At 43.6% G+C, this 16,098-nt stretch overlaps 3 protein-coding genes across 5 annotated transcripts in view; 2 read left to right on the forward strand and 1 right to left on the reverse strand.

Annotated features, from left to right (window-relative positions):
* Positions 1-16,098, forward strand: part of park7 (parkinson protein 7) — a 339,990-nt gene that overhangs the window by 34,295 nt on the left and 289,597 nt on the right. The window lies entirely within an intron of this gene.
* Positions 1,208-6,531, forward strand: LOC310986020 (uncharacterized protein). 2 transcript variants are annotated; one of them, XM_083971719.1, is made up of 3 exons: positions 1,208-1,880; positions 2,495-2,644; positions 3,899-6,531. In XM_083971719.1, the coding sequence occupies exons 2-3, from the start codon at positions 2,497-2,499 to the stop codon at positions 5,011-5,013; spliced, it is 1,263 nt and encodes a 420-aa protein (XP_083827845.1). In that variant the 5' UTR covers positions 1,208-1,880; positions 2,495-2,496; the 3' UTR covers positions 5,014-6,531. The 2 variants fall into 2 exon arrangements, with proteins under 2 accessions (XP_083827845.1, XP_083827844.1); XM_083971718.1 differs by lacking the exon at positions 1,208-1,880 and having other exon boundaries at positions 2,119-2,644.
* The window catches only part of trim62.1 (tripartite motif containing 62, tandem duplicate 1), a 40,844-nt gene continuing 35,535 nt past the window's right edge, over positions 10,790-16,098 (reverse strand). For both annotated transcript variants that reach the window (XM_083971697.1, XM_083971696.1), the window contains exon 6: positions 10,790-13,900. In XM_083971697.1, the coding sequence (XP_083827823.1) occupies positions 13,350-13,900 (551 nt within the window). In that variant the 3' untranslated portion in view covers positions 10,790-13,349. The remainder of the gene's footprint in view (positions 13,901-16,098) is intronic.

Below are 16,098 nucleotides of genomic sequence, written 5' to 3' on the forward strand. Positions count from 1 at the left end.
AGCTCAATGATGGTATAACTTGTATTTTCAGCATCAATCAGCATTTCCAACTAAATTCAGTCCTGAACGTTGGTTATTGTCAGAGCTGAACCCTGCACTGCACACACGTTTGTTTCCTTACCTGCATCATTTACTGTGGTGTTTGCACATGCAAACACACATGCACACGCAAACACACATGCACACACACATTCAAATTCATGTTTATGTATGCACAGCAAATGCAAAAGTCCGCCCACAGGACTCCACCTCACAGCTTTGACATGAGTCAGTCTGAGGATTCAAAATGCAAAGTAAACTCAGGAGAGAGATGACAGAGTCGTATAACAATAGCTCTGTCAGAGGTAGACTGCAGTTACAACGTAGGCTAAACACTAAATGCCCTGTCCTGATCAAAATGTTGTTTGACATCATTCTTCACTCAGAGTTTCAGTTTCAGGAAACAAGTCTGTCATCTTTACAAATGATTCAGGAGAAAGCCACAAAAAAACTGAGAAAAAAAAATCCCCTTGCTCCGTTTTGGCAACAAAAATAGTGACAAATCTTTCATCATAGAAAGCTTTCATGTGGCTGATATGCATGTGGCAGATTTTAACAAGCAGGTTTACCTGGGCTGGGTTCAAACTCTTGACATTTGCAGTGGAAATAGTCAAATACTTACACAGGGATTTACACTGATACCTCTGCAAGGAAAAATAGACAACACCCAACTTCCTCATTAAAAAAAACAAAACATTTACAAGTGACATTTAGAACATCTAAATATAATCCCACCGCACAATCCAACCACCAGGTCCAGGTAGACCAAGGGCGTCAAACATGCGGCCCATGGGTGTGAAAGTGTGAAAATTTGAAATTACACATATTTTTATCAAGAAATTTCAGGTTGTTCATAATATGTTTTGTAAAAAGACAGTCCATTGACTGTAAACATCTAAAACAAAGGGAAAAATTCAAAGTTCTTTTTATTTATAGGTTATCATGCTATTACTTTACTGGTCCGGCCCACTTGAGATCAAATTGCGCAGTTTGTGGCCCCTGAACTAAAATGAGTTTTACAACCCTGAGGTAGACGCTGTTTTTGAGCTTTTTGTTGATCAAAAATGAACTCTCAGTTTTCTATAGTGAGGCTATTAATTTCAGTTGGTCAACATGAAATGAGATTTTATAGAAAACTGAAAAAAGAAAAGCCTGTGTATGTGGTAAGAGCACGTACACTGTTGAAACACATCAGCCGCTGCTAAACTGTGACCTTGCATTATCAGTGGTGTTTTATATGTAATAATGAGAGAACAGAGGCAATGAAGCATAGAGATATATAATGTAGAGAACCATCCCACCTGTCCAAACATTGTACAGTGACGGGCTAACAACATCGTCCCTGTGATGCACGCATGACGACAAATGAGCGTTAAAAAAAAGGTTCATCATAACCGTCATCTTCTTCACAGGTGTGTGAACTACTGCTTCATGAAACAACCTGCATGTGTGTGCAGCTTGAACAAGGTGGGTGTAACCCAGAAATATTTGTGTACTGAAACATCCTCGACCTTTAGTAATAACAATTGACTATCACCCATCACACACACACGCACACACACGCTTGACGTATGTCACTGTTAGTTATTGTGTTGTTGGACTGGTTTTTATGTCCATACAACCGGTGCCACACCCTCTGAGACGCACATGTTCCTCTCACCTCCACACAGGCCAGGTGCAGGGAGCCCAGGAGGAGGAGGGAGGGTCATTACCCCCCCCCCCCAAATCCCTCCCCCTCCCAAGAGGGCGGAGCAAAGGGAGAAGGAGGGGGGGTGAAGAAAGCGGATGAAACATTTGAAGCTCTTATTGACATGCTGCTCTGAAGGCTCCTGCGAGCACAGGTAGGAACTGATGAACTTTAAGGCTGTTCTTTTTCTTCTAGACTGACATTTGTCTTTTCTATGTAGTTTGAATCCTCCTCTATGAATGAGACAACATAAATATTCTTCACAGGTTGAACCAGTCTGACTGTAGGCTACAGTGTCATGGTCAGGAGGTGGACATGTTGACATTTACAGTGTGGACATGGCAACAAAAATCTGTGCATGCAAATCCACTGTAGATTTTCATACGTGTTTCCTGTGGAGTCCAATGCCACCTGTTAATTTATTTCTAGTGATTCAGATAAATTGTTGAAATTAATATACATTTCATACTCACTGACAGAGGTTGAATGGGTTTCCGCATTTTTGTCTAGTCCAGGGTTCACTACTAATGTACACAATGAAATATTGATCTGCCACCATGAGGCAGAGACATTCAGTCAAAGTGGAATGATCCTGTGAAACATTTATGTGAGTTTGTGAAATGTCAGACAACCGACAGGAATATTTTTCCATTGTTGTTGTTATTGTCAGCAGAGTGCCAGGAATTCCTGAAGCCCTCCACCCCGAGGCCAAAAAGAAAACCAGTTTTTCAGTATGTTGACCTGTGTGTATGTGTTATTTTGTTCCAGCCATGGATGGTGTGTTGGAGGGAGCAGCGGCGTTGTGTGTGTGCAAGCTGGTGTGCAGTCTTCTCTTCCTGCCCTCGCTGACGGCCTCCAACAGTCCCGTCAGCTTCTGCTGCTGCTGCCTCTTGATCTTCACCGACTTCCTGGTCACAGGTAACTATCAAGACATGATCACAGCACAAACTCTGATCAAGAGCTTTCCAACCTTTGTAAACTGTCGTGGCGTAGCTGTGCAGCCTGTGTGTGGACACCACCTGTCAAGATAAAAAAAAAAAAAGTAGACATTTGAACAGTAGTGGGTGTAGGATCCACCACATCCTGTGCTGTAGCAAGACCACAATGTAAAAATATGAATTGTAACCAGAACAAGTTCTGCATTCACAATTCTACTGGAGCTAAAGAGCATAAGCATTACAAGTAAAATCCAGTCAAAGTATAAATGGACTCATTATGTGAAATTGTCCCTTTCACTAGTCTGCATTGTATTCGTTTTGTCAACATAGAGATATTTGCATTGTTATTTTTATTATCTCGTCCTTCTCTGACTTTATCAGTGACCTCCTGTAAATCCATGTGCATAGCTGCACAACTCCAACTTGTTCAGGCCTAATTAATTAAGATAAAATAAAAAAAACTCAAAACATCTCTTCGGGAATGCAGGGCTTTACTTCATGATAACGCATCATATCTGATAAGTTGATTGTATCATGGAAATCATATTAATCATTACTCGCCTCCCTACCCAGACCCTGTCAACTTGGACTCTGCTATTTGCATTTCATCACCGTGCTCTTTCGTTCATTTCACTGTACCATAATCTTTGTTTTTATTTGAAATTACCATTTGTACACTACATACATGTCTATTTGCACTGTGCAATATACCTTATGGTTGCACTGATCAGATAGTTTTGTGTTGTTTTCTACATTTTGTAATTTGTACACTTTCCTTTCATATTTTGATGCTGCTGCCTATGTGCATGAAATAACCCCCTGGGGATAAATACATTTTTTGAAAGTAGTTGAAGCTGATAATTACACATGCTTTCAAGTGGATGTAAGTTAACACTTTTAAATTGTATAGGTGCGTATTGTTAAGGTATATTTTCACTTGCCGACTCACAGCAACAATACGGCTGCAAATTCTAAGCACTTATAGTTCCAGCTTCTCATATATGAGGATTTGCTGCTTTAACTTTGTCTTTCTGCTTCTGCTCTGATTTGAATAGTTCTTTATTTAATCTGTCTCCGGGGAGTCCTCCACCTTTATTGCTGTGCACTACTAAATAGCTGGAGTGCCCCTTTAATTTCTACTGAAATGAAGCTGCTCTACAGTCTTCTCATGCACCTGATCTGATCCCACCAGACTGACCTCACTCACCGATGCTTCGCTTTGTTTTTCCCACAGTTTTCCTGAGTTTCCTTTGTCTCTTTGAATCATGGCTGACCGAGCTGACCACACGAGGCGACGTCATCGCCCTGCGCTTCCTGTTGTTTCTCAGCCACACATACGGCGGGGTGCTGCTCCTGATCACGCCTCTGATCGCTGTGGAGACCCTGAGCAGGCTGCTGTGGCCTCACTGTATTGTCCCTCACGGGGCCGCGGGCCAAACGGTGGACTCTGACGGACAGCACTGTTATATTGGGGAGGTGATTGTGGACAAGGAGGAGGAGGAGGAGGAGGAGGAGGAGGAAGACAGCAGCAATCCACACAAAGACAAGGGGTCGTCTCATGTTGTCAGCTACCTCTGCTGCCTGTCAGTGTGGGTCGTCGTCGCCCTCAATGTCAGGTGGCAGTGGAGGCTGGAGGAAGAGTGGGCTGACGTCTGCTTGCACGCAACAAACTCTCTGATCGAATGCCTGCCCACCCTGCTCAGCCCCATGCCTAGCACTGTCAATCCCTGCTGGGGCATGGCCTTCCTCTCCCTCCTCCTGCTCCTCCTTACCATAAGCAGCAGCTCCAGCGGACGGCACCGGGCCCGTGCACACGTGGTGGGGACACACAGAGAGAAACATGGAGTTAACAACAACAATTACAGTTGCTGGCAAACCCAAGTCGCAGACAACTCTGCAACCTCCAAACCCACCAACCCGGGGATGTCTGTGTCGGAGGCAGCGCGGCGTGTTGACCCAGAGAAAACAGAGAGCAGCTGCACCGTTCACAGAGCGTATTCCTGGAACATTGTGCAGATGTCGGCGGATCACCATGGAGACTTTGTCCTCGTCTCCCCCGGGTGTTTGTCTGCGGAGAGGGGGGGACAGGAGCACGAAAGGACAAAGAGAGGTATACCTCTGACATTTATCACGGAGGAACACGTGGACTCACAATACAGGAGCCGGCTTGGGTGGCGACAGCGGGCCTTCCCCCACCTGGGGGTGTATGTAATGATAGGGTTGGTGGGTGTGCTCTCCATCTTCGTGCTGCCTCTGAACCTCAGTGTGAACATTCTTCTGATCAGGACTTTAGAGACACTTGTGCAGCTCTGTGGCAGATCTCTAGCTGGAACCACGTCTCTCAAATAAACTTTGATATAAAAACCTCAAAGCGGATGCTGATTGGAGGCTATCCGCAACAGGATCACTGGATTGATATTGCATGTGCGGAGACAGCAGGTCTACCTGTCAACACTGGTTTGAATAGAGAGTAAATAAGCATTTCTGAGCAGCTATTCACTTGTGTGGAATAAATATGTGGAAATTGCTGAGAGGTGCTGAGGAGGCAGGTTGGGGCGTGCTCGGTAGAAAGACACTAAACCTGAGTGAAACATGGCTGGAAGGCCTTCTTTTACAATTCACAGCCTGAAGATATGCAGTGATTTGTCACTACACAATGGGTTACAGAGTGAGCCTCCCCACTTTGAATAAGCCTAATGCAGGGGCAAACAGTGTTTTTAAAAGCAATGATCCCATCTGAACATTAACCTGGCATAGGGCAACCTATAAATAAGTAGTGAGTGACGTGAGGGTGAACCACAGGTTTTAGTTGCCTCGTGTTGTATTTTTGTCTCTCTCTCTCTTCCTGTTCTTTTCAAGAACAGGACCCCTCCCTAGAGGTGGATAATGACCAAACACTTCAAGTTTGAGCTGCTCAACCTCCATTTCAGGCCACTAAAACTTCTGGTTGGTTACAAGTAGTTACTAGTTACTTTTCAGGATAGGCTCACCCATAAAAAACAGGATATGATTATAAATCATTAGATATTCAACTACACTGTTACCCGTAAAGTTGGAATAATTTTGTTTTCAAACACGTTCCTCTTTTTATTCCTATTACGGTATAAAGGTTAATTGTAGTTTCATTTGTACAATGATATGTTTAGAGGTGATTGGTCAACAAAGTTTTGAGAAGATTTACACTTTATCCATTAAGAATAAATCACATTGTCACAATAATTTAAGGAGAAGAGGTAAAAAAAAAAAAAAAAAAAGTCACTCCAACTTTATTGGCAACAGTGTATTAACAAAGCAATCTTCTTAGTCCTTTATAAATAGTGCCACACCTTCAGGAGGCAGGACAGCTGTTCCCTCTGTTTCTGGTCCGTACAGTAATTCATAATAAACTAAACCCTAACCCTAACAGCTTCTACAGTTTTACATTTGCTGTATATGATTTCAGTGTGGTATCAAACTTCATATCTGAATCTGCAGAGAAAAGAAAAAAAGCGTATTCATAGGATCTGTTTTAATGGTGCCTACCGTTTCTAATGTAAGATGATACACACAAATAGTGTAATGAGAGAATCTGAAAGAAACAAAACGGGCACTGAGGTGCAGTGTGGCCAGAGCTGTCCGATGAGAAACTTGAGACAATAATAAAAGAGGAGGCCAGTTTTTTTTAAAACCGTATTTCTAGGGTTTTGTTTTGTTTTTCTGTTTTTCCATCTAACAAGAATTTACATATGAGCACAGTAGTATTTACAATTAACAACGTTGCCATGGATTCAGTGGTGTCATTTTATTCGGCCTGTATTTGTTTACAATTTGAAAGATGAACTGAATTCACCACCAGCATTTACTGTTTCCTATGAACTGTTGGATGCATCAATAAATGATTTTGATGCTAAATGAAACTTTTTTTTCAGTGATTTATAAGCCTGTTTATAAAATGACGACATTTTCTGAAAGTTTAAGTCACACAATGTGCTCATGTGTTCAGATTTGACTTATTTCTTGCCCTACCTGCCCTCTGATGCTGCTGCAGCTGTTGTTTATGATGTTTACCATGTCAAACTAAAATGACTAACTTCATGTTTGAATATAGCAGGTGAAACAGCTCTAACGGTATTAATCCTTGCCCTCCACATTAAAGAAAAGCACCCTGATCTGGCAACACAGCTGAAAAGCTCCTACCAGGCCCGAGCTGTGTTGCCCTCTGGAGGGGAGCCAGGACTCAGATGTCACCACCAGAGGGCAGTCCTGTACAGCAGCAGCTCTCCAAACCTGACAGAGCCTCCTAAAAAAAAGTGTCATAGATGAGCTTTAGGATGTAACAGGAGAGGGATGAGGGGGATTCAGGAAACAATAGAAGATCCCTTTTATGCTGTCTTACCTCTGATGGAGCCAGGGGCTTGCAGCTCACCTCCTCTTTCAAAGTGCACGGACCTGTGCAGGCAAACAACTTCAACCGCAGCACACTCTGTCAAGAAGACCACGTTCCTCTGCGTGTGTGTTCATGCTTCTTCTTTTTTTTTTTTTCCTTTTTTCTTAATGCCCTGATGTATCCAAAGCCAAATTATTGCTTCATATAACTGTATACGCTGACAAGCTCTGCTGACAGGTTTAAAAGTTTAATGAGTGCAGTGGTCCTGAGGATTATACTGTATATCCAATGAGGGCATGATGACATTAAGGGGAAATGTATTCAGCTGCTGGAAGTTTCCTCATTAATGAAAGTGTAACTACTCAGAGGAGGAACTGTGAATGGTTAACAAAGGCTGAGCTAAATTCCTTTCTAATGGTGTTTTATTGCTTCAACATGCACACACACACACACACACACACACACACTGATTGAGTGCTCCCAACCACATGAGCTAATCCTTTGATTCACCTACAACTTATTGCGCTATACTTTCATTTTCGGAGGTGGAATGAATCCCTCCTCGCTTTGCTCACATACATTCCTGCGTTGCACAACGGCAGGTTTTGTTCACTTGATCTTGTGTGTTTCTCTACGGCTGCAGATTAATTGCAGCTCTGTGGAGTTTCACTCTGAGTTTTTCAGAGACTGTGCTGCTCCTCCATCATCTGTGTTGTGTCTTCAACTGTTTTGTGTCATTATCTCTTCTGTAGGATGAACTCCTGACCAACCAGCCTGTCTTCCCTTGTTACTTTTCTTTCCCTCTCATCTCTCTATTAGAAACACACAGCTCTACTTCATAAAGCACTAACAGTGTATCAGAGGCTGCAATAATTAGTTCCAACAGGCAGAGGGGTTTGTAACCTGTAGGGATTGTTTGCAGGAACTTTCAATGCTGCAGGAAAGTTGTAAATTAAGAAATTTAATCATCTTTTTTAAAAAAAAAAAAGGCCTGTTCCCTGGGAGATGTACATGTTTTTTGGGAGTTTTTGCAACCAGTGCATTTTTTATACCTTGCACTATTTGTGTCATTGTCATTGGACTTAAACTGCGTAGATTTCAATAAGACCTGATGTTCTCATAGTGTTGTTCGGTAATGTATTGGATTAATCAACTAATTGTTTCAGCAATTTCCCCTGAAGTCACATTTAACCAGCAATCCTGAAACCATGCACAATAAGAAGGATGATAGATCTGTTCCTGCCACCAGTGTTAAAGCTGCAGCTGTCTGCCCCCCCCCCCATCTGATTTTTTTCCCATCACTTACAAGATTAAAAACGTTACACTCTCGCCTCAGGAGGGCCACATCAGCCTGGCATCGGATACGGGTCTCTCAAAGGAGAGCTCAGTGACTCCTTAATGGACGCCTCCCCTCAGGTAAGAAATGTCTATTACAGGATGGACCCCTTCTCCTCGGATTTAAAAAAAAAAAAAAGTTGCTATCAGAGAAGAGAGAGCTGTGAAAAGTGTCCAGAATGTGAAGACCAGTTGTCCCGAGGGTCTGCTGTGAAAATGAAATGGTACTCTGCTTCAAACTGCACAGTTTGTTATGGAACAGCTGTAATCATGATGCAACAAGGCTCAATTGCTTCGGCGTGTGAACTAATAAAGCAGCAGGGTACAAAGTTACACACAAAAAAAACCCTCTGCCTCTCTGATGCAGTGTATGACTCAGATGTTCGCCCTCCATCCTGATTTCAGACTGTATGATGTTGATTTCTTCTCTCCGCTTTAACAACCAGTCATTCACATGCGTCACAGATGGCAAATGAAGAGGGCCTATTGAAGAGCTGCGGCTCACCCGCAGCGAGGGAACACTGAACTCCTGCAGACATCTTTTTTATTCATCATGTCACACGCCCGGGCCTCAGCCTATGCCAAGATAGAGAACAGTAATAAAAGACAGTGCACAGCCTCCCACTCCCCTGCTGGATATCTGAGCAGAGCCGAGTGTTTGGCACATCTCAACTGAAATGTTTGGCATTACACTCTTGCTGAACTGGAGCACATATTGACAAGCAGGGGCAAAGACTTCCTATACTTCAAACAGGATCTGATGCCTCCCAGATACGTTTCATTTTGAGAGTCACAGTTTTGGTTCACAAAGTGAAACGACAGATCTGACAGAGGAATGAATCATTAAAGCAGCGTTGGTATTAAAGTGAACTACTGTAGTGATTATGTTCTCCTCGGCTTTAGCAGCTCTAAATCTTTTTAACATTTAAATGAAGCAAATGAACTCACAACCTCTTGTCCACATTTTCATGTTTTCATGACCTCAGAGAATTGAAAGCAAAAACTAATTTGTACCTTTGCAGCTCGTTTTGAGCCTTGCAATAAAAAATATTAAAAAAAAACAACCTGTCAACAGTTTAGGTGCAGCCCAAGATAATCTCCATCAATGGTCACCAGAGGAAGGTGTGAGCTGACCCCTGAACTTTCCTCTGTTGTCGACTGGACATCAAAGTTTTAATTGGTCCAATATATTTTCTTTCTTTTTTTTTACCAAATGTCTGCAAAGATACTGACCCGGCGACCTCAGCTGTTCAGAGAGAGGACTGATAATTGGCAACGATTAGCATGCTAACACTATAAACCTGATACAAACTGACTGAAACCTGATTGAGAATTCACCGTTAGCATCCACTGGTAGCATTCAGTACCTACTTCAAAGGTCTGGTAAAATGAAGTAATTTTATTGATCAGATGGAAGATAGCTACAGTGGCATGCGGAAATTTGGGTACCGCTGGTCGAAATTTCTGTTAATATGAACAGTTAAGGAAGTGGAAGATGAAATGATCTCCAAAAGGCATAATGTTAGCCTACAGATGACACATTCCCTTTACAATATATACTTTTTTTTCTCATTTTCATAGGGTCAAAATTTTGTCCAATGGGGGTCCATGGTCTAGGGTATCATCCACACAACACTGATGTAAAAAACTTTGAGAACCACTGCTGTAAAGTAACTAAACCTACAATGGCATGCCAAAGTTTGTGGACCCCTGGTCATAATTTCTGTTAATGTGAACAGTTCAGCAACTTTTTTTTTTTTTTTTTTTGGTCCCATCTTTTACATTTTCAAACAGGCTACTGCTTTGTTTCCCCTTTTCACTCTAAAACTGTAGAAAACAAAAACAATTCACTGATATTGCTTAAAATATTGCAAAAGAGTGTCTCATGTTTAACTGCTGCTGCTTTTTGGAGATCATTTCATCTTCCACTTGCTGAACTGTTCACAACAGAAATTTTGACCAGGGGTGCCTAAACCTTTGCATGCCTCTGTATACAGTATATTCCCCGTCTCAAATTGCTCAACTGAGTGTGAACCTGCAGAGGTTTCAGACGCCCGAGATAACGAGGCATGAACCCAGTACTGATCTTGCAGATGAGTACGACTTCTCTTATCAACAAATACACTCTTTGTTTGCTATTCTAGTTTTATAGACCCATTTAGTCATGCAAACTTCGTTTTCACTGTCACAATGCAACAAATTCAGGTTCATGTTACTGCCATAACAGTGACTCCTATCAGTTCCACACAGTGAGGTGTTCAGGAGATAAATTTGGAAAAGAGGGAGCTCTGATGTTGGAACAGTTGTGTGTGTGGGAAGTAGCAGAAAGGAAATCTGCACTGTTGACTGACAGTGTTGATGCAGATCAAAGTCACAGAGACCGGGACTGATTTTTGCAGTAATTTATTGTACATTAAAACATTTCCCACAAACCTCCAGCAGCAAAAGCACACTAGAGTGTGTTCATACAGTGATGGGTGCACAGCGGCCATCATCAAAAGACACAATCATTATTGTAATCATTAAAAGTGTCATAGTTATATCATCATCAAAATCATTTTAACCAGAAGCATCATCAGCGTCACCGGTAACCCAACACCATCTCATGATAATCTCCTTCTCAATATTCACACAGAACATCTGGGTGAAGCAGACCGCACCGAGGTCTGCAACACAGCAAACTGGGGACAAATTCTAACATTTGTTTTAACCTGCATGAGCCCAGAAGGTCAGGAGTTACTTTGTGAGGACGTTTTACCTTGTGATAGATCCACAAGATAAAACCGAATAAGAGTACAGTCCTGATTGTCTAAACCACACATCAATAAATAATTTAAAGCGAGTTCAGCGAGTTATCTGGACACATTTAATAAATCAATCTCAGACATTGACTGAAAAATGAGCCGTGCCTGGTTCTTCCTCAGATTCTTTCTGTACAACTCACTCGCCCCTGCAGATCTGTGCAAGTTAAAACAAACACTGAGAATAGTTTGGAGTTGCTCACAATTTGACCCTAGTTTGCATCATACTGCATACCGGAAGCAGATCCTCCAAAAACAAGGGCACTGCCCTGATTTTTCTTTTCAAATGGACAACACAGACGACACGTACACAAATGCAAAGATGTAGGGTGGGCAGAGGGAAGTGGAGCTGATCCTTTTGTTTGTTCATTTGTAGATTTTCCCAAAGGAAAAAATCTGTTAAGTTCTCTCTGATTCCAAAGAATTTCATAATAAACGTTTTTGGCTGCAGTGCATGGGTTTTCGCTCTGAGGGCCAGATGGGCTTTATCGAGCACATCCAAAGCTGGATTTTAAAATTACAGCCGAAGCATGCCACTCAAACGCACCCGTGAACGTGCTGACTCGCAGATGCACCCACACACACACACACAGCTCCCCGTGTGCTGGACTTGGCTGTGGGACGAGAGCCTCTTAGAGCAGATTCTGCAGGACTTGTGTGCAAGTAATGATCAACAAGAGCACTTGAGGCACGTGGGGGGTGGGGGGGTGGAGGAGCAAAGAAATAAACATGACAGAGCCTCAGGAGAATTATCAGTGATTTCATCATTATGTAACACAACAGCAGCCAGGATCACAGAAAGCCAAAGGATCACAGAACTTGTGCTAACGTCCATTCTTCCATTTCAATTTTCTTTGATAATTGTCACTTTCTACAAAAACATACAGACTGACACATTTACAGGAATGATATGATTTGAAAATAAACAACGACAGTTGATCTCTGTAGCTTTTTCTTCTTTTTTTAAGCAGTATTTTGTCTTTATCTTTTCAGATTTTCATATCTGAGAACTTCTGCTATTAGAAGTAAAGGCCTGTGCCTCATGTGGGCATCTGTTCAGACAGCACGGTCTCATATTCTTTTGATTCCAACACTAAATGATAAAACATAGTGACTGGAAGCAGAAATGAACATGAAAGTGGACAAAAGCCCACAGGTATGGTGTACGATGAAGGCTACTCAACTTGGTTTTAGGGGAAGGGAGGAAACTTAAACATGAGCCAGCATGATGAAAGACTCAAACCATTTGACCCTGAACACGCTAAACACGATTATGAAAGTTCTTATTCTATCAATAGCAGCATATTTCTTGACGCTCCCCACCTCCAAACAGACTTCCTATCACACATAGGTAGGACTGGGCAGTGGATGGGGACGGGCAGCTTATGAACTGCTTTTTCATTGATTTAATTTCTCTTAAGTGATGTGCAGAATCACTGGTGCACATAGACTGACTGGGAGCTTTCCTTGTCCTGATGACAGCTGAGCAGACAGATGTGGATGAGTTTTACAGCGGGAACAAAGATCATGTCTCAGACAGAAGTAAAAAAAAAAAAAAAGAAAAAGTGTCAACAGACTTGACAAGGTCAAAAAACAAACAAAAAAACACCAAAAAGCCGGCTGCTGTCGATCACATTCTACAGACAAAGCTAAGCCATCTGTAAAGCACAGAGAAGACAAGTGACCGGTCTTCAGTGTCCTGCTCGTCTGGACAGAGAGAGGGCGGTGGGGGTCAAGTCTGACAGGCCTGGAGTTTCATACTGGGAGTGGTGTCCCCTGGGAGTGTGCAAGGTGGCCCTGGGACAGTCACTTCCAGAGCAGGAATCACCTTTTTTTTCTTTTTTAAACACGCTGCCACAGACCCCAGGGTGGCTCAGGGGGGCCCAGGGGTCCCTCTGTCTCCCTTTAGTGTCATCTTTTCAGTGAAAGATGTGAAATGAGGCTCGAGTGCAGGCCGTTACCTTATGGTGGGTTCAAGTCACACAAAATAACAGCACAGGTTTGAAGAGCAACACCAAGCACAATTCTTAACACCGGACTGAAAGAAATAAACATCTCAAACACCCTATTAAACATTTTTTTTAACCGATTTCTTAAATTTTTTTGTTTCCTTTAAGTCCTGTGAATTCACCTATGATGGATTCATCGGTCAGGACAATCACGACCACGGATGTGCGCAGCTCTTAAAGGCGTACGGTGTTGATTCGCAGCGGCTGCACGTTCTTGCCGTTGGCGTGGCTCTGGCCCGGGCTGAAGTAAGGGAAGACCTTGGCGGGGAATTTCTCCCGGTAGGTGTAGAGCCAGGACATGTCGTCGGCGTTGTAGAAGATGAGCAAGCCTTTATGGTAGTCCAGGTACACCCCCACCTTCTCCAGCTTGCTCTTGACGTTGAGGCGGGTCCAGGGCTCGGTGCAGGCACTGTACTGGTTCCCGTCGTGCATGACGATGCAGTAGAAGCCGCGGCTGGGCTGGATCTGGATGCTGCCCTTGCGGCTGACTGTCTCGTGGGCCACGCCGATCATCCACTGGGTCTTCTCCGACACCATCACCTCCCAGTAATGGACGCCCGAGGCGAAGCCCTCGGCGCCCAGGACGGACACCTCCACGTCGAAGCGGCGCGGGGAGTCCTGCAGCGGCTGCGGGTGGAGATTCCCGTAGGCCACGATGGTGCAGTCGTCTGAGAGGATCAGTCTTTGGTGGGCTGTGATGGGGTCGAGGGTCAACGCTGCTGGCACTGAGGGGGCAAAGGGAGACAGAAGAGGAGATGGGTTTGAAGGGATAGTTCAACATTTTGGCAAATTGTAGGTAAATTCATGCAAAACCGCTGATGCTCGTTCCTGACGGGGCAGTTTTTCGGCAAGCAGTCTCTGCATTCGTCTCTAACTCTAAAACAACTCTGTAACGTTCCGTTATTATCTCATAGCGTGGTGAATGTGCAGGTCACAACTTGTCCACGAGAGCGTTTTGGAGTTGTTGGATTGTGTATTTGATGAGTTTGATGAGGGAAACCAAGAAATCCCATCAGCCTCCGTAGCGTAGCTCTGAGCAGCTCACGGCTCTGCTTCGCCGTTCTAAAAACAGCTTGCACCGACAATTAAAGGTAACAAACGTACTGCTTTAACTATAGGGATTATGGCAATCGGCCAGTTTGCCAAAATGTTGAACTATCCCTTTAACACAGAGACTCAGTTTATCGCTGCAGGGAGACGAAGATTGGCCCGAGATAAATGGGATACGGGGATGGAGGAAAACAAAAACAAACACATCAATATGTTATTACTCGGCTCGGCCAAACAGAACAGTGAGGAGTGCGGTGTCATCCTCGCTGCCTCATTTTTCCTTATCGCCGCATCATGTGCTGTGCGAACAGTTTTCCTCTGGCAGCCTGTAAATACACCCTGGCTGCTCAGCCACTTCACAGGAGCGGCCGAGGTCAAGGTAGAGAACGGATCTGGGAAATGCTCTCGGTGAAAAAAAAAGATTGCATCGCAGGCGGGTGATTAAAAACAAAGGACACTGTCTGAGTGGGAAAGTCCACGCCGATGATGATACGTTCACACCGTGATGGCAGTGAAAAACAAACTCATCTCAGGCACTTTCGGTGTGTGTAACCCTCCTGCCTCTCGGAGCAGACACGCTTCCATTTTATCCTACGTATCAATCTACATAAATTCTGTGTGATGGGAGTCGCTGCGTGGCTGCCTGGGTTTTTCAAACTCTACTGACATTTTTCTTTCCTGGTGCACGTCCACAGACAGCTTTTCAAACATCTTACTTATTACCAGCAGGTATTCTGATTTATTAAGGCACCAATCATGATAGGCTCTCTGGTTTTAGAATATATTTTTGCCCTTTCACAGTAGGAAATCAATCAGTGAATGGAAAAATGAAAACCATGCTGGATTTTTCTTCTGTCTAATCTGCATGGAGAATACCTGAGAGCTGTAATTGTGCAGTCAGTTCTTCTGTCTGTCAGGCAGCTTTCCTGACCTCTCAGCTCTAGTTGCACTTATGTGATGCTGGAGATAAACTTTCACAATAAATCGGGAGTCGGGAGAAAAAGTGGAGGCGTGTGAGTCCAGGTTTCTCCAGATGTGGAGCTACTTTCTGTGAAAAAGTCCTCTGGTATTATCCAGAGTAAATGGGACAAAGATAATGGAAATGTTTCTCCAATTTTCTAGGGCAGTTCACTTGTGTCAGTGGTGGCATCGCTGCAGAGATGAGCACTGTTGCCTCGAGCCCAGATTCAGTCGTGGGATTTCTTATGCCTGTGTGGGTTTTCTCTTTATACTCCAGCCTGATGACTGGTCCAGAGTGTAACCGGCCCCACTGTGTTCATCATTTTGCTTTTGGGGACTTAGCAGGCACACAAACATCACAAACACTATTGTTAAGGAGTAGAGGATATCAGATACAACCTGGACAATTACAGCAAATCTCCATGTCAAAATAGCACTACAGGTTCTGTGTAAGTGAGAAGATATGTTGCTATAATTTCACCGAGCCCCTCAAGACCGAGACACCTGGCGGGAACATTATGGTATATATATATCACTACTGTCGGAGTTAGAGGAGGTGATCAAAGCCATGCCCCGCGGTGAAAGATGAAGGATGGCGTGTTATTATACCGCGCACCCAACTGCTACTCAACTCTTATTTCAGGAAAATGAAACAAGGAGTTACGCAACGAGTGGTACTTTGAGTACACCGTGATGCATTTTTTATTATCTGTTTTTACCTTATGCATAAACCAGAGTCTTTTATAGTCAAGTGCTCTCCTGCGCCTGATAGGGAGGCTCAATTTGAGCATTATCAGACCACGTCAAGTGTGCAAACAGTGCAGGCAGGCGGTCAGTAATTACAGAGATGGGAGGAGCAGCCACAGCTCGCTCATACACACAGGCTGCAGGGCTGGATGGCAGGCAGTTTCTC

Source organism: Trachurus trachurus (genome assembly GCF_905171665.1).
Source record: "Trachurus trachurus genome assembly, chromosome: 5".
Classification (NCBI taxonomy): Eukaryota; Metazoa; Chordata; class Actinopteri; order Carangiformes; family Carangidae; genus Trachurus; species Trachurus trachurus.